The 26,428-nt window shown below is 35.3% G+C and overlaps 3 protein-coding genes, 1 long non-coding RNA gene and 2 pseudogenes across 6 annotated transcripts in view; 1 reads left to right on the top strand and 5 right to left on the bottom strand.

Annotated features, from left to right (window-relative positions):
• The window catches only part of LOC126619332 (heat shock cognate 70 kDa protein-like), a 105,792-nt gene that overhangs the window by 43,775 nt on the left and 35,589 nt on the right, over positions 1 to 26,428 (bottom strand). The gene's annotated exons all lie outside the window — the stretch shown is intronic.
• The window catches only part of LOC126619425 (heat shock cognate 70 kDa protein-like), a 93,613-nt pseudogene that overhangs the window by 44,633 nt on the left and 22,552 nt on the right, over positions 1 to 26,428 (bottom strand).
• Positions 3,607 to 8,977, top strand: LOC126619536 (uncharacterized). Its single transcript, XR_007622099.1, has 3 exons — positions 3,607 to 3,686; positions 8,535 to 8,670; positions 8,885 to 8,977. It is a non-coding gene; the product is annotated as an uncharacterized LOC126619536 (long non-coding RNA).
• Positions 12,114 to 14,499, bottom strand: LOC126619394 (heat shock cognate 70 kDa protein-like; annotated as a pseudogene).
• LOC126619387 (heat shock cognate 70 kDa protein-like) lies at positions 16,562 to 18,671 on the bottom strand. The gene is made up of 2 exons (XM_050287743.1): positions 18,344 to 18,671; positions 16,562 to 18,038 (listed from the first exon to the last, which is right to left on the bottom strand). Exons 1-2 carry the CDS (start codon positions 18,561 to 18,563, stop codon positions 16,681 to 16,683), a joined length of 1,578 nt encoding a protein of 525 aa, XP_050143700.1. The 5' UTR covers positions 18,564 to 18,671; the 3' UTR covers positions 16,562 to 16,680.
• On the bottom strand, positions 22,791 to 25,164 carry LOC126619323 (heat shock cognate 70 kDa protein-like). The gene is made up of 2 exons (XM_050287658.1): positions 24,776 to 25,164; positions 22,791 to 24,284 (listed from the first exon to the last, which is right to left on the bottom strand). Exons 1-2 carry the CDS (start codon positions 25,119 to 25,121, stop codon positions 22,921 to 22,923), a joined length of 1,710 nt encoding a protein of 569 aa, XP_050143615.1. The 5' UTR covers positions 25,122 to 25,164; the 3' UTR covers positions 22,791 to 22,920.

Genomic DNA, 26,428 nt, shown 5'->3' with positions numbered 1-26,428 from the left:
AGGGTTTGCTTTAGTCTTTCTCTATATAAAGGCTTTTTTGTATTTGGTATTTTTATCAATCAATAAAACAATGCTTTGCTGTATGTTGTTCTTCTCTTTTTAAGGCAACTTTGGAAAATTGGGAGAATTCTTCTTCTTCTTCTTTTCTTGACATTCTCAACATTCTCAGCGTGAAAACTCAACGAAGAACAACCCATCGGAATGCAGGCAGTCTGCTATGAATGTAAAATAGGATTGAATTTTGATTGCCTTAATCACCAATTAGAGAGTTAAATTGGAGGTTTTATGCTTTAGTTTTAGGAATCTTTAATGAAAAAGGCTTCTCCAAACTTTTTATTAACAAAAAAAATCATCTAATAACTTTATTAAATAAAAATAACTTATATTTTAATGAAAATGACACAAATTTAATATAATAAAAAAAAACTGATTGGCGGGGTCACGCACACACACTCTCTCCTCTCGCTTACTATTCCTTAAACTGAACATAGACTATTTCTTAAATTGGACATAGATACTAATCTATTTCTTAAATTGAATACTGTCTCTTTCTGAAAATTAAACACGAGTACTATCATTATTTCTCAAACTAAACACTGATACTATCATTATTTCTTAAACTAAACACTGATTATTTTTGAAACGGTATATGAGTACTGTACAATTTCTTAACTGATTATTTCTGAAACTGAGCATGAGTACTATTTTTGAAACTGAACATGGGTTGACATGCACCTTGCATGCACTTTTGATTGGGTTTTTGTTTTCCTTTTATTTCTTTTGCCTTTATCTTTAAATAAAATTATTAAATTAATTTTGATTAAGGAAATTGTTATTATCACTCCAAAATCTCATTTAGCACTTCAAACTTTCTATAATTAGAAAGAAAAAAAATACACTTATGAATAGTGCAAAATGAGATTTTTGGAGTGCTAATAACAATTCATTTGATTAAAACTCAAAGTTTTAAAGTTTTTGTTTATTATTTTTCCTTTACTTTTATTGCTAGGGATTTTTAAGTATATCGGCTGGCATTAAAGAGTATGGACTCATATCCTCTTCGGATCAATCCTGTGGGGATCCTCCGAGGAATGGATCTCACGGTTGGGTGGCAAGGGATTGTGCGAGAATCTTTAGGGCGGCTAGTGGTGTAGGCAATATTCCTTGTGAGTCTTTTTTGATGGGGGAAGTTGTTATTGTTAGGACCCTTCGGGCCACTATAGCTTACTAGTATTTATTAGGCCCACTACTACTATTAAGCCCACTAAGATCGCTAAACTCTAGATATCCTTTTATGTATTTAAACTACTATGTTTATCTGAAGACGAGGAATGAAGAATTGTTATTTTATTTCTTAGTTTCTTTGCATTTTCCCTTTCTTTTCCCTTTCTATGAAATGGGTAGGCAATACGTGCAGCCATAATGGCTTCTGTGGAGAGAGGGTTTGATACTATCCAGGTGGAAACAGATTCAAAGGTTCTTGTGGATATGATCCATGGCAGTACTCAGCTGAATGTTGTTATTGAATGCCTTCTTTATGATATCAAGTTTGCAAATGCAATTGAGGTCAGTATGGTTTATGTATGCTCCCTGGAATTGTAATAGGGCAGCGTATTTAGTGGTTTCATTTGTATCTCATATGGAGGATCTCATACTTGGGTTTCCCTCTAACCAGAGTGGTTATTTAACAATTTAACTTCGGATGTTAATGTTTCTATTCGAATTTAATAATATCTATATTTCGACAAAAAAAAATGTATATTTCTCCTGAGTACCAACTCCCTTGTTTTTAACTGAAACTTTGTCCAACATTTAGATTCAATAAAGATAAAACGACTCCTCAAAAAATTAAAACGTAAAGCAGATTTTATAATTACGTTAGTCTAAAGTAGGAGGGGAAGACCAAAGTAGGAGGGGAAATTGCAGTATTCATATGAACAATGTTATGGACCACATTTCAGTTTATTTACAACACTGCCACTGAATCTCTCGACTTTTGATCCCCGTGTGTGAGCTCCACTACAACTCAAAACCTCGACAAAACACAATTCCCCTTCTACAAAAGCTCGAGAGTTTTCTTCTCTCTGAGAATTAAAAAATGTGAGCTCGCTGATCTCTCTGAGAAACCATGGCCTCCATTTTTGTCAAAAACCAAACTCAGGCATTGAGTTCACAAAATCTGGAGAGCTTTCTCTCTCGCTTTCCTCTCTATGTAAGCCGAGAGAAATTCCATGGAAACATCATGCCTGCAAACGAAGTTGCAAGCCCACACACAAGCAAACTCCATATGAAGCCGAAGAATCCAAAGGTAAATCCCTTCGAACTCTTCGATTATGAACATCCATCGTCTTCCACCTCATCTTCTTCTTCTGGATACTTTAGGCGGTGCTGCTGCTGCTTCCGGCGAAACATCACCACAGAACCACCACCATTCACTCCGTTCTACTCAAGACACACAGTCGAAGGCCTTTCACTGCGCAGTCAGTTCTAAAATGTCCGGTCTTGCCGTGACGAGTTATCGAGTTCTTTCATCGGGTCGTTCAAACGGGGCATTCGGGTATTGTATTTATTTGATTAATTAATTAACTATTTATTGATTATATGTTTTGATTTCTTTTGGGTTTTTTATTTTTGTATATTTCTGTTTTTCTTTAATTATTCTCTGGAATTTGGATTTTTGAGTTTTGCATTCATGCAACCTTAGGCTTCTGGGTTTATTGTTTTAGACTAAAGAAGATAATTTAAATATAATTTGAATCATTGAAGTGATCACCGCTCCCGACCTCGGTAAATCACCCTTACACTCCTCCTTTCTGTTTTCAATTTGGGACTCAAATTCAAGCTTTCATGTCCTTTACCTTTTTCATACTTCTTTCGTCCAATCCTCATCACTCTCGCCTCTCTGTCTCTCTCTCTCTAAACAATTTCCAATTGGTTTTTAAAGAGAGAAAGTGGCATCAGCAACAGTGGGGAAGGAAGAAGGACTATTCTTGTTTCTGCGATCATTTCTGCCCTTCGAAGCTCTGGGGTTTGGCTTTGGCTCTTTTAACTGTTGAGGTAATTATTAATCCATGCCAGGAGAGGCTGACAGTGAGAGAAATCGTCGGGATTGCAGGGAGATAAAGAGAGAGGGAGGAGTGGGGGTGGTGAACAGTGTCAAGTTAGGTTCGTGTATGCGGGATATGTGGAATAAGGATACATACATTTGAGAGTTTTAGGTCTTTTTCAGCGTCCCTGTTTAATTTCTGGTTTTGTGGTTTTCGATTTGCAGCTGGATTTTGTGTTTGGAATTTTTTTTTGTGATTTTGGGGGTTATGTCTGTGTGCTTTGATCTTGCGTCTGGTTGTCTAATTTGATTCGGTTTTTGCTTTCAGGAAGCGCTGGTCATCAAATTTTGGAGCTGTTGTGTGCAGCGTTGGTAGCCCTTTTGTGCTGAGGGTATACAATTTTTGTTTTTCCTTTTGAGTCTTTTGTTAAGATTATTTTTTTGGTGGCCTTTGGTCTGCAGATACAACTTTTGTTTAAATTTTTGTTTTTTCAAATTTTGGCTATTTTGTTTATGTGTTTAGATGCTCAGTGTGGGTTTATGGTATAGTTTTCCTTTTATTTTCAGGAAACGGTGCTCTTTGTTTTCTGGAACCGCTTGCAGAGCGCACGACTTGAGGATCTCAGACCGAAGGTAAAAGGTAAAAGTTAAAAATCTCTGGCTTCCTTTAGTGGTGTAAGCTTGCATGACAGAGAGAAACAATAACCAAAAATTTATCTGAAGAGAACCAAGAATTTTGAAGCCAATTACATTGGCTTAAGAATTTCTTAGGATACAACTTGCACTCGATCGACAGTTTTATTTATTTGCCTCTCTTTTCTTGCTCGGAAAATATTATTTCCAGCCCTCAAAGCTAACCAATTGAAATTTCTGTTCGGGCAACAACTAACACATAATTCTAATAAAAAAGTAGCGAGAAGAATGTAACACAGAGACACATGCATGTGGAACTTCATTGCTAGATTTTATTATTTATCATAACTCAGTAAAGAAAAATTACAGACGCTGCCTTCTTAGGTTTAGGGTTTACTAGCAGGAATGCCCGCGCTCTGCTGCGGGTTTTTAGACCATGAATAATATTCATAGAAAAATTAACGGAAAATGCTACAGTAGTACAATTGCATTCATAAATGTAGCAAGTCAGAGAAAGCATGTTTTACATGAGTAACGCATTCTTGTTTTTTCTATTTTTAGATGTCTTTACTTATAAATCTATTTTTTTAGAATGAAGTTAGAAGATGTTCTAGCACCAAAGACTATTAGAAGTTGGAAAGATATGCCGATGCAATGGTTTGAGAACAGTTTGGGAAATTTTGGGTAGGAAATATGCTCGCAAGGAAAACCGACAATGGGTGAGTATCACTCTCAAAGCTGGTTTATGTCTAAATTAGTGAATTACCATAATCTTTGCTAGTTGGTTTTCACTCTTGGCCTAATTTAGTGTGTCAATGCTGAATGTATTCCTCTTTTTGCTTCATCCTGGGAAACTCTGACACCCTTACTACATTGTCACCTTTCTGATCTTTGAAGAACGAAGACTTCTCTTTCGTGTTAATCAGACCTCTGGTTTACAGATGCATGATAAAATAATTGAAAAGTCACAGTTTTATCACATGGTTTTTTATCCTAGCCATAATAAGACTAATGTGATTTATACCAAGAGACTAATGTGCTTTTTCACATGCTTTGTTGTCTCAAAATTTATAGAAATACAAAAATGATCATCACAAATTTCAAATCCTGCATTAACTGAAATTAAAACAATGATTCAAATTCCTAAAATTAAAACAGCATTTAGAAGCACTATAAACTCAAATTGCAAAAAACATCAACAACATGGTGAGAATGGAGATTTATTTTATAGAAAATGAAAAATCTTTCTCAACCAATATGCTAAAAATGTTCACCACCAGTATATAATAAAAAACAAAATGCTAACTTCATCACATAGCACCAACTTTAAACGTATCTCCTTCCGAAATTAAATTAAGAATTCACATGCCACTAATTAAGAAACTGATACTAACTGAAGTTGTATATTGTAAAATGCAACTGCTTTTAGAATTCCTAAGTGATATCAGTTAGCAAGAAACTCATACTAACTCAAGTTGTATAGTGTAATAACGCAACTACAAAAGACCAAGCTTCTGCTGTTAAAAGGCTTTTACAAAATCATAAAACTCTTAACAGTTTGAACCCTACCAGAAAGTTTATATGAGTTGAAGAACAGCTGTACTTAAGTGCAGCAAGATCATTACCTCTTACGGATTCTCCTCCGCGTCAGAACCACCTGCAGTCCAAATTAAGAAAGATTCAATGCCAGATCAAGAACAAATCAGTAATAATTTAAACTGAAATCCCTAATTATTGTTGCAGAGAGAATTCATATGAAGATTAACTACAATAATTAATTTGAATGGAATCCAAAAGCAGCATAAATATGAAGGGGAAAAAATTAATAGCAAAAGTCACATTTCAGCAGCAATTAATAGCAGAAAACAGAGTTTAGTGGCAGGGACCAAAACAATTTCAGTAAAAAAGACCAAAAACTGCAATGACTAACATATTTACATACATGTGAAAATCTATTCACAACCACATTTACAATGACTAACATATTTACAATAACTTACATATATATAGGTGTCCAAGTGTCTATCGGTACTATTGTCTTTCAAATGGATCCTCAATTTCTGAAATCACAGAAAAGAACCACCCGAAAAAGTTATGAAAAAAAAAATTCAACTGTGTACAGGTACCAAAGAAAATGTTTTTCTTTCTTTCTAAGATTTATTGATTTATGCTCGAGAACATGTGAACAATCAGCAAGAGCCACAACAGATTTAGGCATCACCCAAACACTGAATCAGATAACACATCAATAGACAATCCAACATCGCATCACTTCCTTAATTAAAGGTGGAAAGATAGGGTATGAAAACACGATTTTCAATTAAAAAAATAAAGAACACATTAAGGGCTTGAATTGCAGGTGCCCTCTCTCAGTTAGTAGCAAGTAATATAGTTATGCTGCTTATAGTTATACTAAAACAACCATCACCTAAAAGACCACACCTTTATGCTTCATTCAAAATAGCCACCATAAACAATTTGCAGTCCAAAAGTCCAATAATTCAAACCTCATAAAAAAACTGAAAGTAACTAATTAACCACCATCACCTAAAAGGCCACACCTTTATGCTTCATTCAAAATAGCTACCATAAACAATTTGCAGTCCAGAGCTCCAATAATTCAAAGCTCATAAAAAAACTAAAAGTAACTAATTAACCTTAAAATAAAGCAATTTGTTCCAGCAAAATAAAGAATGAGAATTCTGAGTAAATACAAATACCCCTAAAGATTCTAAAACAACAAAACCCTAGTTCTCAAATTACAGAACACTAAATTAGATACTAAGTTTTTACTTCTGTTATCATTCGGAATGCATGGTTAATTTATTTTTATTAATGCTCTATTGTGAGTCTGAATGGTAACTTATGATGAACTGGTAACTGATGCAAGGGATTAGGATGAGAGAACTTAGGTAACGGCTTGATATAATGACATTAAATTTTTAATTTTCTTTTAAAGAGTATATAGTTTAGAGTTCCGCCTCTGCATTTTAACAGTAGGTCGATTTGTAACTATATTGAATCGCATCATACCCTCATTTACTTTTTCAAGATGCTCAAAATGCTATGAATGACTTATCTGGTAAGGATGATGTTCTTCCTATTTAAACCTTGTTTTTCGACAACTTCTCAAGAACTAAATCATTACCAAGATTCAGTTTAATTAGTTTTCTCATCATATCCAAATTATATGCAGTTTATATAATAACACAATCATCTTCAAAGACCATTTCAAAACCAATATAACTTTAGTCCTAAAAACAAATTCACAAAACACTCAAACAGACACAGACAGCAACTAAATTGCAATTTCAAAAGAAAGGCAACTTTTGTTCTTCAATCCAAGAACCACATATGCATACCAAAATGATGACACTGTGATGGGAGTCCAAACTAAACAGCCAAAAAATAGCGAGAATAAGAGTAAGAATTCGAACAGAGTTCGTGTGTTTATATTGTATAAATGACTCTTAGCTTGTTTTGCTTCTTGCAGGCTTATGGGATTCAGGAAAAATGTGTTATTTAGTTCCTCTCGTAGAACTGAAGAGTTGTTTTCTAGAGACCCAGAATATATGGAATCTCTACCCAGCAATAAAAACAGAGAACATCACATAGGCAACAGAAGCCGAATAGAAATCCCACATTTCACAACCAAATCATCACATCAGTTCGAAACATTAAACTATAAGAACTAAAAATAATAATAACAGTACCTTGAATTGAACCCTCAGGTCAGAACCTCCTGCTTTGCAACCTGAAACAAACGAAAGAAATTAAAACCCACAAACCCACAATCAGATCAAAACAATTTTCCAGGAAAAACAAAACGAAGATTGGTATACAAAAAACCATCAAATCTATAACCTGGAAAAATAAATAAAAAGCCACACAAAAAAACCCAAAAAAAAAAAAGAAGCAACCAACCTTAAAACAGAGAACAAACAGACAGAAAGAGAGATGAATGTCCAAAATGAGAGAAAACAAAACAAATAAGGGAAATTAATATCTCTGATGAATCCCCTAAAAACTGACCTAACACACCAAAAAAATCGAAAATAATCCACAACAAAAAGGCAGAAACGATGACAATGTAAGCTGACAGTAAAAAACAGGAACTTATCTTTGGAAATCCAGGCATGCAGCGGCAAATCCGGACGACCCGTATGGTTTTCTCTGACCATCCCACTCTCCCACTTCTGAAATCCATCACCCATACCCCTCCCCCTCGCTCTTTTTCCATCGCCATCTATCTCGATCTCCGTCTGTCTGTCTGTCTGTCTCTCTCTCTCTCTCTCTCTCTCTCTCTCTCTCTCTCTCTGTCAAAGCCTCCATCCCCCCGAAACCCTCATTGAAGGACAACAAATGAAAACCTACACGGCAACCCCCGAATTCGCTCAAAACCGAGAGGACAAAATTGCCCTTCCAACCCAACCCAACCCAAATCTGATGGGTTTCTTGTAAATAAGGAGAAATCAAAGGGTAATCAGTCCTAAACCTTGCGGACAAAATTACCCTTCTAAATTCTAATAAATACCCTTCAAACCCAGCCCAAATCTCATGGTTTTATTGTAAATCAGATGAAATCAAGGGGCAAACAATTGACTGTAGCTAAGTTACAGTCAATTCACTCCTCAATTTTAGAATAGATAATTTTAGATAAATTGCAGTGCACTGTCTGTGCTAAAAGTTTTTGGATCCAAAGCGGTCAGGATGCTAATTTATAAAGAATTTTTCTTTAAATTTCTGTGTTCTTTTGTGATTTCATTTTATCTGAATTATTCATTTAATAATTGGGATGCACTACCTTGCAGACTATTGTTCTCTTTTGGCTATAACAAGAAATTTGATTGTGCAGATTGTATTTGTTTTGGGATCTATAAAAGGATATTACAAGGAACATATCTTGGCTGTTGATACCATACTTGGATTCTAAACTCTCCAAAGCTGCCTTCATCTGGGTTATTTTCTCAACATTCTCTTTTTCGTTTACGGTTGGTTTCGTATACCATTGCAAGTGTTAAATTTGTGATTTGTTGTGTATGTGGTGAAAAAATAGAATGCTAGAACCATTCAGATTGTTTATTTGTTACACAAAAAACTTTTAGAACTCCCGGTAGAAAGAGATTTCGCTAACGAAAAAGTCTTTTATTTTTTTATGAGACTTAAGAGGTTACCTTCTCCAAACGCATAAATGGAATTTTGAAGAAGGCTTTTGACCTCTCTATCGTCTACGATGCTGAAGTTGCCCTCATGATCATCTTCTCTCCCTCTGGCATGGCCTGCCAATTTGCAAGCCACGAGTACGTTTAATTAACAAATAATTCAACTAGCTAGCTAGGTTTGATGATCATCTTTTCAATTAATATGGTTTTGCTAACGTGTAATGCAGCATAAATAGGACCATTTCCATTTATAGAGGTAAAGTAGGGTTGCCTGAAATCAAACAACTTAATTTTGTGTTCCAATATCACAAAGAATGGTGCAGGAATTTTCATATTTGGGTAGATTTTATGAATTGTTCTCGAGCTAAAGTTTGAAATGATCTTATTCACTTTGACCTTTTCTAGAAGCTATTTGTTAATGGTTGTTAACTTGGCGAAATGAGTTTTTCATGCTACCATTTTGTTTAAATGTAGAAACAAAAACTAATATCCATGAAAAGAAAGATGAGTTACAAGGAAAGATAGGATATGTGATTAATGGTGTTTCACAGTGTTCTATGGTTTTTTTTTTATTTTCCTTTCCTTTTCTTTTGTGGACAGCAACATTGCCTTTGTTTGTATATGCTTTGTGTCTAGCCAATTTAAAGTCTGTTTAATCAATTTTAGTTCTTTCATGTTAAATGTGATGTTTAGACTTTGTGGTTTTTTGAAATAGGTGGTAGCATAATTTGTGCTGCAAATTGTTAGCAGAATAGTTCATAAGATGACTTCAGTCTGTCGAAGTTGAAGGGATTAAGGAATTAGATGATTTTGGTGAGTCGAAGAGGTTACTTTTTTTTCTCTATTGCTTGAGAATGTTTCTTTGAACAAAATGAATGAAAGCTTAGTTTTTAGCCATGGTTTCAGGTATACTTATCACAATAGAACTAAATGGAAATAAATTTTTTTGCACTTTTTTATTTTTATATATGCTGTTTGCCTATAAAATTTGTGATTTCGTTCTCTCAGTTAGCACATTTCAGATCAAGATTTCAAACATTGTACTAGACTATAGATTAGAAAAAAATCTAACTTCTAAAACATACATAAAGTTATGTAGTTTAAAAGTATGTGTGTTGTATGCAAATACAGATTTCTGCTTTTAATGGTTAACCAATGAAAATGGTTTTAGTATTGTGCATTAATAATAGTTGCTCAGGTTATGCACAAATTTTTAGCATCTTGGTAGCTTTTTTTTGTTTGTTGTTTGAAAGCAGTGAAATTTTTTTAATTTTTCTGTGGCGATTTTGAGTGGTGGAGGATACACTTTTGAGATTTTAGGATCATATTAAGTGCATTTGAGAACTAATTGAAGAAAATATTTAATTTTTTGGCAATTAGGAAAATCGCTTTGTTCTCAATAAATAAGTTGGGTTCTCTCATTTTCACTAAAACTGTCATTTATTTACATTAACAACTTTCATTTTTCCAATTTGTATCAAGGAAGCATACATATGAGAAGAAAGAAGAAGGAAGCTCTGAAGTGCTGATTAGTGTATATATATATATATGTATACACACACACACACATGTACCTAGAATATTTTGTACAGTGAGCAGTTCAACACTGCTCTAAACTTGCAACACGTTCTAAAAGACGCAATTTTCCCAGTACACATGCCCTCGATGCAACTTACGCTACTGTTCCCTGCACTGCTACAAGGTATGCGTGCTGATTTGTACATATTTTTATTTATTTTATTTTGTAATATTTAGCAAAATCAAACATTTGATCACCTTCTTTTGATTTTGGGTTTTGGTTTTGGTTTTGGTGGATTTGAAATTGGTGATTGGATAACACGTTGGAATGTGAATTTTCATGTGTTTTGTAATTCTGAGTCTGTCTTTGGAGGCTTTATGTTAATGTGTTGGATTACTGTACATACTAGCCTTACATGACTGCCTTGATTTATGCATGATGGAACTAAATTACTTTAATAGATCATTTTTCTGGTCTTCTTACTTTTGTTGGAATGTTGTTACTACAATATGTTAATTTTGGATTGTTTTGTGTCATGGGTTCTGTAGAATTAGTCTCCAGTTGTGTCATGGGTTGTGTCATCCCACAAACAATTATGCCATGAGTGGGATGCTGGATGATTGTTAAAACATGATACTTATCAAAATGCAAATAGGAAATAACACCTATGTAAGTATACTCTGGTTTTGGCCCTGCATTCTTAGTTGTGTGAGATATACATGGTTGATATCAACTAATTATGCATATTGCAATTATATTCCCTTAATTAATGGGGCTAACCTTATGAATTGAGTATAGGATTAAGATGCATAGTGTTTCGATGGGAACATGAAGACTGCATTTGGGAGTGTGCATTAAATGTATTTGACGCATCAACATTTTTTTTACTTAAAATAACCCCAAAGGTTTGGCCTTTCTGTATTCTCATATAGCATTCAACCAACAACATGCCATTAGGTCTCCGTTCTCTACACAAACTAAAACAAATATTAAGTCCTTCGAACACCCAAATTCAAAACCAATAAGTAATGATAATTACATTATTGTCTTTCCCAATACACAACAAATTGGAACAAAAACTATATAACACTTCCATATGCTTATTTCACTTCATTATTTTTTTGCATTCCAGTTGGTCTTTGTTTTGTTCTCAGACAGTTATCAGCATAGATAAAGTAAAATTCTGTTCTTGGCTATCTTTTTCTTTACTGTAGCATCTGTTGATCTGTTAATGTAAATTTGGGTTATGTTGAATTTTTCAATTTGATTCTCCAATATATTTTTTTGTAGTCCAGTCGTGCAGAAGACATCTCCATTAACTGGTAACAGATGAAATCGTTTGCTGTTGAGGTTCCGTGCAAAAAAGCGAAAATGCTGCAAGTGGAGGATAGATAACAGCTCAAGACACATGGTATGAGGGTGCAGGTAAACTGTACATATGCATCTAGAAAAAGTAAAAAGTTAAGGCGGGTTGGCTGTAGCTTCTCCTTCTCACCACAACAGAAAATACTTTTGAATTGCATTAAGCTGTTAATAAATTAAGCTTAAGCTATATTTTACTTATAAAAAATGGGTAAACTGTTTTAAATAGGAAAATTAAGTGCTTAAATCAGGTAAACTGTCACTTTTACAAAGTTTTCTGGTAAATTAGATATATAGTGTAATTCGAAGAGTTGTATTGACCTTTACTTTTGTTAAATTATATAGTTTAATTACGTCCCCTTTGTCCAATCCCTATATATCTGCTCAACTCTTGGGTCAATTATTTTCCAGTAGGAATGTTTAATTGCTTGATCAATGATGTCGATTCAATTTGAAGAAGAAATAGGATTTTTGTTCAATAGGGATTTGAAATAGGGATTGAGACTCTCACATATGAGTAAGATGTCCCAATTGTTCATCGATTCTTAGGTGCTACGTCTTTTTAGTTGTTTTGCGTGGAAACTATTCATGCCTGTTGTGACTAATACATTAAAGTCCCGCGGCAACGCACGGGCATATTTTCTCGTATGTCCTAATTTAGATATAGGACTAGGCTTCTTAATTAGTTCACCGCCTCAATTCCTTCAGAGCTCCTTATGTCTTTATCACTCATGATTGTAATCCCTTTCCTCTGGCCGGTAGACTTATCCTCAGCAGAGACATTTAGAATACCGTTGGCATCAATGCTGAAACAAACATCGAATTTAGCAGCGCCCTTTGGAGCTGGAGGAATACCGTCGAGCATAAATTGACCCAGAAAATTATTATTTTTGGGGTTAGTACTCTCACCCTCATAAATGGGGAAAATGACGGACACTTGATTGTCATAGAGAGTAACTAGAGTTGTGTTCCTCTTGATGGGAATACTACTGTTTCTTGGAATCACAACATTCATGACAGGATTTACTTCAGTACCAAGTGATAAGGGGGTGACATCCAAGAGAGTGAAGTCTTGAAGCTTCCCATTTCCATTCCCACTCAAGACTGCAGCTTGAACAGCGGCACCATACGCAATTGCCTCATCCGGATTGATACTCTTGCACAACTGCTTCCCCTTGAACACATCCTGCAACAGTTCCTGCACTTTGGGAATTCTAGAAGATCCGCCGGCAAGAACAACATCATGGACACTGCTTACTTCCATATTGGCATCCTTCAAACACTTCTCGACTGGCTCCATACACTTGTTAAAGAAATCCATATTCAATTGCTCAAATTTGGCACGGGTAATAGTTGTATAGAAATCAGTTCCCTCAAACAAACAGTCGATTTCAATGTCAGTGGCTGAAGTAAACGAAAGCCTCCTCTTTGCTTTCTCACATGCGTTTCTTAACCTCCTTAGTGCTTTAGAGTTTCCACTCACGTCCAAATTATGCTTCTTCTTAATTGCTCAACACAAAAGTCCACCATTTTGTTATCGAAGTCTTCTCCTCCAAGGTGAGTGTCTCCAGCCGTGGCCTTCACTTCAAACACACCATCACCTATGGTAAGTAGTGAAACATCTAAAGTACCACCACCTAAATCAAATATCATAACATTTCTCTTGCTATACCAACCAGCCTTCCTGTCAATGCCATAAGCAATTGCTGCAGCAGTTGGTTCGTTGATGATGCGCATCACATTTAGACCAGCAGTGTTGCCAGCATTTTTTGTAGCCTGACGCTGTGAATCATTGAAGTAAGCAGGGACAGTGATAACTGCATTCTTCACAGTGGAGTTGAGGTAGGCCTCAGCAGTCTCCCGCATTTTCGATAGAACCATGGCTGAAATTTCTTCGGCAGCAAACTGTTTCTCTTGTCCCTCGTGGGTAACCACAATCAAGGGCTTGCCGCCAGGACCTTCAGTGACTTTAAATGGCCAGAGCTTCAAATCACTTTGAACAGTGGCATCACTGAATCTCCTACCAATTAACCTCTTTGCATCTGCAAATAAATGATAAATTAAAAAAAAAAAAACACATTCCTACAAAGAAAGAACAATTTCTATGTGGTTAGTAAGATAAGTTATTCGAATATTTAATGAATAACTCATCTTAACGACAAAATACGCTGCAGCGATAGTTATAATTCAACTTCATAATGTTCGTACTTACAGCTTTTTGTTGTGTTAAAAAAATAAATTCTATGGCATATAAGCATTTTCCATGAACTAACTCCGAAATTAAACACTGTTAAATTAATAGCAGATAAACGAGGAGCTAACCAAAAATGGAATTGGTGGGGTTCCTGATGATTTGGTTGATGGCTGAATCACCAACAAATCGCTCAGTCTCAGTGAAGGCAACACAAGATGGAGTGGTCCTGTTACCCTGATCATTCACTATGATTTCCACACGTTCGTGTTCCCACACTGCGACACACGAGTACGTTGTCCCCAGATATCAATCCGATTGCGTGGCCTTCTTTTCCTGCCATTCTCTGCACGGGAACACGATGAAGAAGAAGAGCAGAGAAGAAAAATTATTTCAGTGAGAGTAGTAGGGAGGGACTAGAGAGAGCGAGTCAGGCTAGTTTATTGGGGAAGAGAAAGAGTTCAGAGTGGTGTCTTTCATAACTTAGATCTAACTTGGGAACGAAGAATCATTTATCTTTTGCTTTTCTAAAGTTTTGTGCAAAAAACGTTGGAATGCAATAAGTCTCCAAAATTGATTTTCTGTTGCCTGTTCTATGCCAAATTATGCAGCAACCAAAGCACAAACGATAACGATTACAAAAAAAAAATAGAACTTTAACGAAAAGCTCCCGATACAGTTTAGTTTAACGAAAAATCACATTTTTACCTAAAAAGTCAATCTTGGTACTATTCATTTTATCCTTTATTTTTTTCTTATCGTTAAAACTCAAAGTTTTCAAGCAATTTTCATTAGTTTTCCTAAATAAAGAAGAGTTTTAACAAAAAGCCCACGGTACTGTTTATTTTAACAAAAAACCACATTTTTATACTAAAAAGTCAAACCTAGTACTATTCATTTTACCTTTTATTTTATACTTATCATTAAAACTCAAAGTTTTATAATATTTTTTCATTAGTTTTCCTAAAACAAAGCATAAATGATAAGCATTACTTTATACCTTTACCTTTACTGCCTTTTAACTTTACCTTCTTTTTTATTTTTTTCTGAGAGAACTTTACAACTTGCTTGCACATATTGAAAGTGGATCTCGGCTTTTGCAGATAGAAAGCTAGCACATATCTCAGTAGCTAAGTAAAGTACTCCTCCGAGAATTATTCTGTTTCGATGACTTTTTAAGGCATATTTGGAAAATTGGGAGAATGCTTCTTCTTCTCCTGACATTCTCAGCATTCTCAGCGCTAACTCAAAGAAGAACAACCAATAGTTTTGGTTAATTGTTTGTTAAAGGTTCATCCATGCCAAAGCGCAAAACCTATAAAACAAAAAGAACAAATTTCTACGGTTAAACTTATCAATTGCAACTCCTTTAATTACATAACTCAAATCAAATTAAGCTACCGGCCGTCTCACTTTCTAAAATTCAATAAGATTGCAGCATCAACAGAGTTAATAATAATAATAATACTTGCAAGGGGCATGTATGGTTAAAAGCTTTTACTCATGCACCCAATATTCAGGTTCAGAGGTCGCACTTGGTGTGATGGCAAGTGCCTTCGCCCATGAGCGGTAGGTCTCGGGTTCGAGACTTGGGAGCAGCCTCTCCATAAATGGGGGTAAGGCTAGCCGACATTCACCTCTCCCAGACCCTGCGTAAAGCGGGAGCCTTGTGCACTGGGTACGACCCAATATTCAGGTTCAATTCTCCCTTCCCACACTAAGAGAATGAATTTTATATACAAAATTATTAGTTATACATATTTCACCACATACCAGATATATCTGTCTTCGGAATTTCATGGCACTAAATGAAAGGGAAAAGATAAGGAAGAACAAATAGGTTTTTTTTTGCTTTCAGTTTATTTATTTATTTATTACAAACGATACTATTACTCTAAGCTATATCAGAAATATCTTCAGAATTAGATAGCTTGCGTCTAAAAAGTAGTGAGTTGAAAAGGAGCCATATCCACTAGGCATTCCACCACTTGCAATGAAGAGCAAATAAGTTTTGATCAAGGTGCAAGTGATAAAGGGAAGTTTTGAAAAGGAAAAAAAATTTAGGTGCCTTATAATATCAAATTGAAGTTCAGCATGGTCCTAATGCCACACTGCAGGAAAGGACTAACTTGTCCCTTGACAAATCGAGCGGAGATAGGAATATAAATCACATATTGGCTTCATCTAGGTCCCAAAACATGTTGGTTTGTATACATTTTGGTAAAGTGTTAATTTTTTGTCGTCTTTGAATACATAAAATCGATACACTTGTCAACACACACTCATATATATATACAAGTGAATCTGACATATATTGATAGGATATAGGGTGGACTGATGTTGAGCCTGCAGTGGCCATGGCCCCCAACAACTTTTCCAAAGGTTTATATATTTGTTGAAATTTGTATGTTTTACTTGTAGATTCATGCTTTCGGCCATCCCGTTTTTAGATCCAGCTGGTTCCATCCCTGATATGATGCATCTCTATTAGAGTGTGTAAATAATTGTACTGGTTTTGTGCATTGTTTGTTAGATGAAGGATTAGGTCATTGTTTCAAAAACCCTAATTATTAATTTTTTATTTTGGAAGATTAAAACCCTAATTGTTATAGGTATATAAATAAAGGGTAAACGTGTGAAAGCACGAATTCAAAATTAACATAATAGTTGAAACATTAGAACCATTTTATCAAGATAAATTACAGAGTAGCCACGCATAAGTAAAACAAATCATGTTTCGGTCTTTAGCATGACATAAGATTCTTTCTTACATTATTCTTTCAATTCCTTCACAAGTTGTGTCATTTGTGAGAGTTATCCCCTTCTTCTGGCCAGTCAACATGTCTTCAGCACATACGTTCAGAATCCCATTGGAATCAATATCAAAGACAATATTGAATTTAGGAACACCCCTCGGAGCTGGAGGAATGTCTTTGAGCCTAAAATCACCCAGAAAGTAATTATTCACTGTTGTTGTACTCTCGCCTTCATAGACGGCAAATCTAACAACTGCTTGGTTGTCATGCCGAGTGGTAACAGTATAATTCCTCTTGACGGGCATTTTGGTGTTTCTTGGTATCACAACAGTCATGTCCCGTTCACACCCAGTCTCCACCCCGAGTGATAGCGGTGTGACATCCAACAAAGTGAGGTCTTGAAGCTTTTCATTTCCCTTCCCGTTCAGGACTGCAGCCTGAACAGCAGCACCGTAAGCCACTGCCTCATCCGGATTAATGCCTTTACACAACTCCTTACCCTTGAAGACATTTTTTAAGAGTTCTTGCACCTTAGGAATTCTCGAAGAGCCACCAACAAGAACAACATCGTGGATGCTGCTGACGTCCAATTTAGCATCCTCCAAACACTTGTTCACTGGCTCCATACACTTGATAAAGAAATCCCTATTGAGTTCTTCAAATTTGGCCCGAGTAATAGTTGTATAAAAATCATTACCCTCGTGCAAACAGTCAATTTCAATGTCTGTTGAAGACGTAAATGAAAGTCTCCTCTTTGCTTTCTCACAACTATTTTTTAACCTCCTAAGTGCTTTGGAGTTTCCAGTCACGTCTAAGTTATTCTTCCTCTTGAATTGCTCCACACAGTAATTCACCATTCTGTTATCTAGGTCTTCACCTCCAAGGTGAGTATCCCCAGCAGTGGCTTTCACATCAAACATGCCGCAACTAATGGTAACTAGCGACACATCTAAAGTACCGCCACCAAAATCAAACATCATAACATTTCTCTTGCTGTACCAGCCAGCCTTCTTGTCAAGGCCATAAGCAATGGCTGCAGCAGTCGGTTCATTGATGACACGCAGCACCTTTAGGCCGGCACTCATAGCTGCATTTTTTGTAGCCTGACGCTGTGAGTCACTGAAGTAAGCAGGGACTGTGACGACCGCACTCTTAACAGTTGAGCCGAGGAAGGCCTCAGCAATCTCTCGCATCTTTCCCAATACCATTGATGAGATTTCTTCAGCAGCAAACTGCTTCTCTTGGCCCTTGTGAGTGACCACAATCGTAGGCTTATCATGAGGACCTTCGATGACCTTGAAAGGCCACAACTTAATATCATCTTGAACACATGAGTCACTAAATCTTCTACCAATTAATCGCTTGGCATCTAAAAATTGGTGCCACAATTAGAAAACAAATCTAACAAAGTAAAATAATTAAAAAGAATTTTGTAAACAAATCTGTATAGAATAACAATAATTTTAACCAGAAAACTGGTGCAAACTTTAATACTATCATTGTAGTTCGACTATGACTTCTTAAGCATCAATCTTAAGTCTCCCATTGAGATCACCATAACAAAATTAAGACAAATCTTTCAGCCCCTTTTATTAAAATAACACAATATGTGTCATTATCGATTTGAGAAAAGCTGATTATCAATTTGGAAAGTACAAGTGGGAAGAACCTTACCAAAGATGGAGTTGGAAGGGTTTCTGATGAGCTGGTTAAATGCAGCATCACCAACCAGTATTTCGGCATCAGTGAATGCAACGTGAGATGGAGTTGTCCTGCTACCCTGATCGTTCACTATAATTTCTACATGATCATACTGCCACACCGCCACACACGAGAAGGTTGTCCCCAGGTCGATCCCGATTGCATGACCTTCAGCTTTGTCTTTTCCCGCCATTCTAAGCTAAGAAACTGGAAGAAGAACAGTACTAAAGAACAGAATTGAATGGTAGCAGAGAAAGAAGATAAAAGAGAATAGAAAGTAGAAGATATTATGGGGAACATAGGACACTTTTGATTCTTTATTCTTTTTCTTTTGGGTACACTTTTGGTTCATTATTTTCCAAATTTAAAGAAGCAATGTACAGTAAGTTTTAATCTTCTTCATGAAGTAATCTTCTTCATTAAGTTCCAAATTTAAAGAAGCAATGCACAGTATGTATAAAGAAGAAGAAAAACTGTTGCAGAGAGAGTAGTAGGGAGATGACTTTGGCTGGGAATTAATTTCTACTTGGGAAATGTATAATCATTTATGTTTTTCTGTCTAAATAGTTGTGCAGGGAGCAACAATTTATGTTTAGTTCCTTGTTTATGCCAAATTAAGATTCATCAATGCCGAAGCACAAATTTTGAATTTGAAGTGCTTAATACAAATTTGGCGTGCAATACTTTTTTTAGCTACTTTATAACTTCATTAATTGTACAAAAGTACCGAAAAAAAAAATATACCAAACAAACAAACGACACCAATACTAGTGGCGGAGCCACAGAAGCTCAAAGAGGTGTGGCTGTACTTGTGGTTGTCAAAAATAGACCCTAAGAACAAAAATACGCCCCTCTAATTCTTCTAAACTTGCACAAAAACCTGCAATCCCGTTTGCTGCGGCCGGAAGTTGCAGGGCCGGCCCTGAAAATTTGGGGATCCTAGGCGAGCCTTCGAAGTTGGGCCCTAAAATTCTCTGATCTCTGGTTCTTTGTATATTGATTTGTATAAAAAGAATTCGCTAAATACATAAAAAGTTCTATTTTCATATCAAATATCATTAAAAATTAATGTTAAAAGAAGATAAATATACAAACATTATTTAAACATTACACGATTCACGTTTTTAGACACAAATGTACTGAATGTTTGCAATCAAGAGTTTAAGATTAAGAGTGAAGAACAATAAAACTTGATGATCAAGAGAGTAAATAACAACAAAACTTGATTGATGAGTATAATAAATTCAATGCCAATTGTTTCTCTTGTGTTTTTTTCCTTCTAAAATCAACATCACACTAACGAATTGAATATTAAAATAATCCATTGAATAAAAAGTTATTGAAAAAAAAATATAAAATTCAAAGTTTTGATTACCTTAAAGTACAATCTTTAAGCCCATATGATAGTTGATATGATAGTTGGTTTAAACATTCAATAGAAATGGAGAGAATGAGAAGTTGAAAGAAAAAAAATTGCAAAGAGACTTGAGTTTTATAACTTTATATTTATTTGGACAGATGGATTGGCAGTAAATTTGAAAAACAAGAAAAATCAAGAAAAATCTAGTGACTTTGTGTTTCAAACTCTACACCCCAAAGAAAAATGAAGCCGATATTTCCACTACACTAGCAAATAAATTATGATATTTTTTACTTTTTTTGAAGATCCTTCCGAAATGGGGCCCTAGAAGGACGCCTACTTGGGTTACCCACAGGGTCGGGCCTGAGAAGTTGCTCCGGTCTTGGTGATGTAAAACTGTATAAGTTGCAAATTTTGCAACTCACCGGAAAGGGTAGGTAAAGATGCATAATTGCATCTGATTTTGCATCACAAAAGGTAGGCTCCACAAGGGAAAAAGAAGAGAGAGGTTCACGTGGGATGCAAAATACTATTTAAAAAGAAAACAGTTTCCTTTATACATAGGCATAGCATTTTTTTCATTCATCCACCAATTTTCTTCTCTTTCAATTCTCACACAAAACATTTCCTCATTAAACTTTTTCTAGTTTTGCTTCAACCCTTGTGAAATCAACGTCTAAATGAGATGAAATCAATGTTGTCCAAATCTTGAAAAAATTTCATCCAATTGTGCGGAAAAAAAAGTTATGTTAACAAAAAAATCTACATAAAAACGAATAAATACTTACAAATCAAAATTGTCATCTCCTCATTTACATTTATGCAGCGGAGCAAAACAAAATTCACACCTCTGGAAATGTAAAAGTGACTTTGCATCCCACATATACATGGTGTTACTCGTTGCATCCCATTATTTTCTGTATTATCTTTATCTTGTTGATAATTCTTCCGTGTACTTTGAAAAGCACATCATAGGACATTGGCTTTATACCTTATTTTGTTGTAGTTTAGTGTAATGCTTGTAATTTTTTTTAATAATTGATTAATTAAGAAATTATTGTATTACAGTAAATTTGCAATTGTGTGATTATATATATATATATATATATATATTTTTTTTTTAATTTATTTTATTTTATTTTATTTTTTTGAAAATCTTATTACAACGGGCATTGACCGTGGTCAATTAGTGATCCACAATGGTCATAGTGCATGATGCTAGATTCCAATTTATCACGAGTTAGATCCGTGATTATTATTTAATTGATAACACGCTTTGACCGTGGTAGAAGTTCAAACCTTTCATCACGTTCAGATTACTAACGGACACAATGTCCGTGGTAAATTGCAATTAACCACGGACATTTACCGTGATAGATGTGGGTTTTTCTTCTAGTGTATAGTAAGAAATATGAAACTATTTTGACAAAAAAAAGGAAAAAAATAAAGAAACACGAAACTGTGTATCAAGTATGAAGTACACCTCCATTTACTGGGAAATAGTCAGCTTAGAAGTTTACTTTTCCTTGAACACCTCCAAAAACAAGTCCTTCACGAGTGACATGCTGCCCTTAATGCTCGAACCTCACTAACTGCATCTTCTATATGTCTACTTCTACATAAGCACAAAGAGAAATAAAATAAAATCTTGTACTTCTTGGGTGGGAATATACTAATTTGATCTCAAGTAAGAGAAGTAAATACGGAAATAAAAGATAATCATGTGGTATAAACCAAGTGGATACACTCAACTATACACAAAATTATGATAGTGCAAATTCATATAAACATGTAAGCCTTCTTTCTTTTTCATGGCGTCTACAATTTTATTTTTTTTCAGAATAAATTTAAGAACAGAAATTACCTGAACACCAGTTAGAGGATCACCGTAACCGGTGCAGGGGAAAAGTTGGAAGTTACTGATACAAAAAAAAAAACAACAACAAAGCGCAAAAAAAATTCATACAGAACATTCATCAATAAAATGAAAAGAAATTAGAGAAAAGATCACCTCGGTTCTTCACTTCATATTGTCGACTTTTTTAACTTTTGGAATGGTCGGAGCTTGGAGATTTTAGTTTTCTTTTTCATATGCAAATAATCACAACTGACTCGGGTTTATTGAGTGGGAAGTTACTGGGCGAGGGAAAACACCGTAGAAACGTGTAGATTTTAGGTTTGAATTTGAATCCCACGTCTACTGCAAAGAGAAGATTAAGAGGATAAACGTGGGTTTGTGTTTATCTTTTCTTTCTTTCTTTTTTTTTAATTTGTGTTTTTCAACTTTTTTGTGTTTATCTTTTTTTTTTTTTTTTAAGTTGTGTTTTTCACTTTTTAGTGTTTGACATGTTTATCCAGGGTTTAATAATTTATATTTTTATTTGTTATTTGTAGAGAGTTATAACCGTAAATTTATGGGATTTTAGTTGATAAGTAGTGTTTCATTAATAATATTTACAGATTTTTTTTTCAACTAATATTTACAGATTTTGAGTAGTGCTGTGAAAATTCCAAATTGCATATATGTTTGAAATTTTGAAACATTTTGGTGTCCCTCCAATTTTATTTTAATTACGATGTGGATACTAACAATAATGATCACGAGCTTTGCCTGTGGTGGCTTATTATATTAACAACATGGAACTTTGCACGTGGTCATTCACTTTTAATTTATAACGGACTAAAATTTGTTCGTGGTAAAAAATGTTATTCACCACATGCTTATTATACTTGTGGTAAATTTGTACTTTTTATAACGAGTTTATAAAGTCCGTGGTAAAATTGTCGTGGTGGATAAGTTGATGTCTTGTAGTGTCATATCTCTTTTCACTTGAGTTTTATTGTCCATAGGAGTCAACACATGACGCATGCATATAAAACATGCTGATCTGTGTTGCCATCTATATACATATTATTTTTGTTTGGGTTTTAGTACTAAAAATCCTATATTATTTTTGTTTTTGGCAATTAGTTTACTTCATACACAGAAAATGCTCTATTTTTTGTTTTTGGATACTGAAACGTCATGTTAGATCAGCAATGTATAGGGTTAACTATAGCTTTTGCAAAGATTTTAAACTACGATTCACCATTGAATGTAAACATAAGTGCATATAAAACATCCCCATACAAATTTGAAACATGGATAAACCTCAACTTTAGCCTCGTTTTGCTGTAGTTTTATCATTTCCTACATGATCTCAATTCCATCGCAATTTTTTCTGTCACAGTTGATCGAAATCCTTTTCTCTCGACCGGTAGACTTGTCTTCTGCAGAGACAGTTAGGATACCATTGTCATCAATAGCAAAGCAAATAGTGATTTTAGGAACACCAGCAGGAGCTGGAGGTATGCCATCCAGAATAAATTTACCCAACAAGTTATTATCTACGACTGCAGTGCTCTCACCCTCAAAAATGGCTACTGTTCCTTCAGTTTGGAAATCATAGATAGTAGTGTAAGAATCTTGCTTGATCCTCACAGGAATTCTTGTATTTCTAGGAATAATAACTGACATGCGCTTATCAATCCCAATCGCCACACCAAGTGACAGAGGGGTGACATCCAAGAGAGCAAAGTTTTGAATCTTCCCAATTAGATCCCCACCACTCAAGACGGCTGCTTGAACGGCTGCACCATATGCTATAGCCTCATCCGGATTGATGGTCTTGCATAGTTTCTTTCCCTTGAACACATTCTGTAATAGTTGCTGCACCTTGGGGATTCTAGATGAGCCACCAGTGAGTACAACATCATGGACTCTGCCTACATCCATTTTAGCATCCATCAAACACTTATGCACAGGTTCCATGCACTTGTCGAATAAATCACTGTTGAGCTGTTCAAATTTGGCACGGGTAATGGTTATATGGAAATCGATACCTTGATGCAAACAATCAATTTCAATGTCTGTAGTCGTCATAAATGAAAGTCTCCTCTTTGCCTTCTCACATTCACTTTTTAACCTTCTAAGAGCTTTGAAGTTTCCACTCATGTCCAACTTATGCTTCCTCATGAAGTGCTCAACGCAATAATTAACCATTTTGTTATCCAAGTCTTCACCTCCTAGGTGAGTGTCTCCAGCCGTGGCCTTCACTTCAAAGACACCATCACCAATGGTAACTAGTGACATGTCTAAAGTACCACCACCAAAATCAAATATCATCACATTTCTCTTGCCATACCAACCCGCCTTCTTGTCAAGCCCATAAGCAATTGCTGCAGCATTTGGTTCGTTGATGATACGCATCACCTTCAGGCCAGCACTAATACCTGCACTTTTTGTAGCCTCACGCTGCGAATTATTGAAATAAGCAGGAACTGTAATAACAGCATTTGTCACAGTTGATCCAAGGTAGTCTTCAGCAATCTCTCGCATCTTTGCCAGAACCATGGATGAGATCTCTTTGGCAGAAAACTGCTTCTCTTTGCCTTTTTGAGTAACCACAATCATAGGCTTATCTCCGGAACCTTCAATTACCTTAAATGGCCACAGTTTCATATCACTTTGAACAGAGGCATCACTGAATCTCCTGCCAATTAACCTCTTCGCATCTGCAAAGTCATGCAAATTTTTTATTTTCTAACCAAGTTAAAGAATTTTTAACAAAGAACAATACCAAGTCCATACCAGCAATTGTGATGAGTCCAAGCATATGATTCAAAAAAAAAAAAAAAATAACATAGGGTAAATTTTGTCAAACATATAATTTTTCACAACTTCTAATGTCAATTCTAAAGTGGATAGTAGTTGCTCTATATTGCTTTAAGTAACAATTCATTCAAAATTGTCTCATCAGTAGTATATTAAAAGTATGGCATATTGCATAATTGTTGCACCCTAGTGAACAGGTATTGATCACTTGTATCAATTATTGCTTGTCCCAAATTTAATTTATGTTGAAAATTTGAACCTCAAGCTCGGCATAACTTCGCAATTGCAGTATAGAAGTACAACAAATCAAGGATTGAAAGAACCAGGTGACTACAAAACTGAACAAAGAAAATATGTACTCACAACATATTTCATAGAAATATAAGCTTACCAAAAATGGAGTTGCTGGTGTTTCTAATAGCCTGGTTAATTACTGCTTCACCAACCAGTATTTCGGCATCAGTGAAGGCAACGTGAGATGGAGTCGTCCTGTTACCCTGATCGTTCACTATGATTTCTACATGATCATTCTGCCACACCGCCACACACGAGTAGGTTGTCCCCAGGTCGATCCCGATTGCGTGGCCTTCTTCTCTTGCCATCCTCTGCACGGGAACACGACAAAGAAGAATAGAAGGGAAGAAAAATGATTGCAGTGAGAGTAATAGGGAGGAACTAGGGAGAGTGAGTCTGGATAGTTTAGTGGGGAAGAGAAAGTTCAGAGTGGTGTCTATCATAAGTTAGATATATACTTGGGAACGAAGGTCATTTATGTTTTGGTTCCCTAGTCTTTTTCTTTTGGACACTTTTGGTTCATTAAGTTCCAAAATTAAAGAAGCAACAGTAAGTTGTAACCTTCTTCATTAAGTAATCTTCTTCATTAAGTTCCAAATCTAATAAGACTACATAATTAAAAAAAATGTGATTTGGATTTAGTTAAGTAATCTTCTTCATTCAATTGCCAAACGGAAAAATTAATCTATTTCGTCGATTTGTTTGAGCTTTTACAATGAGCTTGATCAAGCTCAATGAATTATGTTCATACGCACACATAAAGCAGATTGGATGCCTGAACGAACTTAATTTTCAAAAGTTGATGTAAAATAAAGTCATTAAATTCTTATTTATGAAACATGATTTATAAAATTGACATTTTGTTTTACAGAGATTTGGATTAGATTATCAGCAGTTGCTAAATCTTGTCACAGTAGTGTCATGGATCCTAGAGAGCGGTAACATACCCATTTATATTCTCTTGCAACAAACATCTTGGAGTATGAATTCCAACGTACTAAAGAAGAAAAAGAATCCTAATGTTATAATGACTCAAGAAATTTCATGGAACCGAGTAAACATGACACATCAGTTGTTTATCTATGTCAAATTTTTCATTAAACCCATTTCGCGCACTGAGCTGTAGCAAGATTACAGAACTCAACACATATTTCTTTCATAACAAAAACAACCAGCATATCAAAACGATGTTATGATGCATGACAAGCAAGCAAAAGGAGTGCCTATAAACTGTAACGACCCGTCCCCAATCATTACGGTTTTTATCATTTTAAAGTGTGAATTTACGAAAATGCTCTTCGAGGCATAAACGTTGACTTTTGTTGACCACATTGTCGTGTCACGTGAGATCCATTTTCTTGGTGTACCCTTGTAGTACTCTTCGTTACGAACGCGTGGGCGCAAGCAGAACCGAATTTGGAGTTACGATGAGGTAATAGGGAGTAGGGGTGGGTTCGGTTTAAATCGATTCGGTTTTTTGCCAAAACCGAAACCAAACCGAAATTTCGGTTCGGTTCGGTTCGGTTCAATTTTTTTCGGTTCGGTTTTTTTTCGGTTCGATTTTTTCCGGTTCAGTTTCAGTTCGGTTTCGGTTTTTTGTTTTTATTGTTTTTCATTGAAATTTTAAATTTTAACATATCCAACACAATCATAACATAAACATTTTAACTAGAATCAAAGACAATGAAAATAAACATTTAAAGTTGAACTAAAATCATCAATCAAGTCTTCCAAAGTCCAAACTAACAAC

Source organism: Malus sylvestris, chromosome 1 (assembly GCF_916048215.2).
Source record: "Malus sylvestris chromosome 1, drMalSylv7.2, whole genome shotgun sequence".
NCBI lineage: Eukaryota > Viridiplantae > Streptophyta > Magnoliopsida > Rosales > Rosaceae > Malus > Malus sylvestris.
This window is presented reverse-complemented; position numbering and strand designations above follow the sequence as displayed.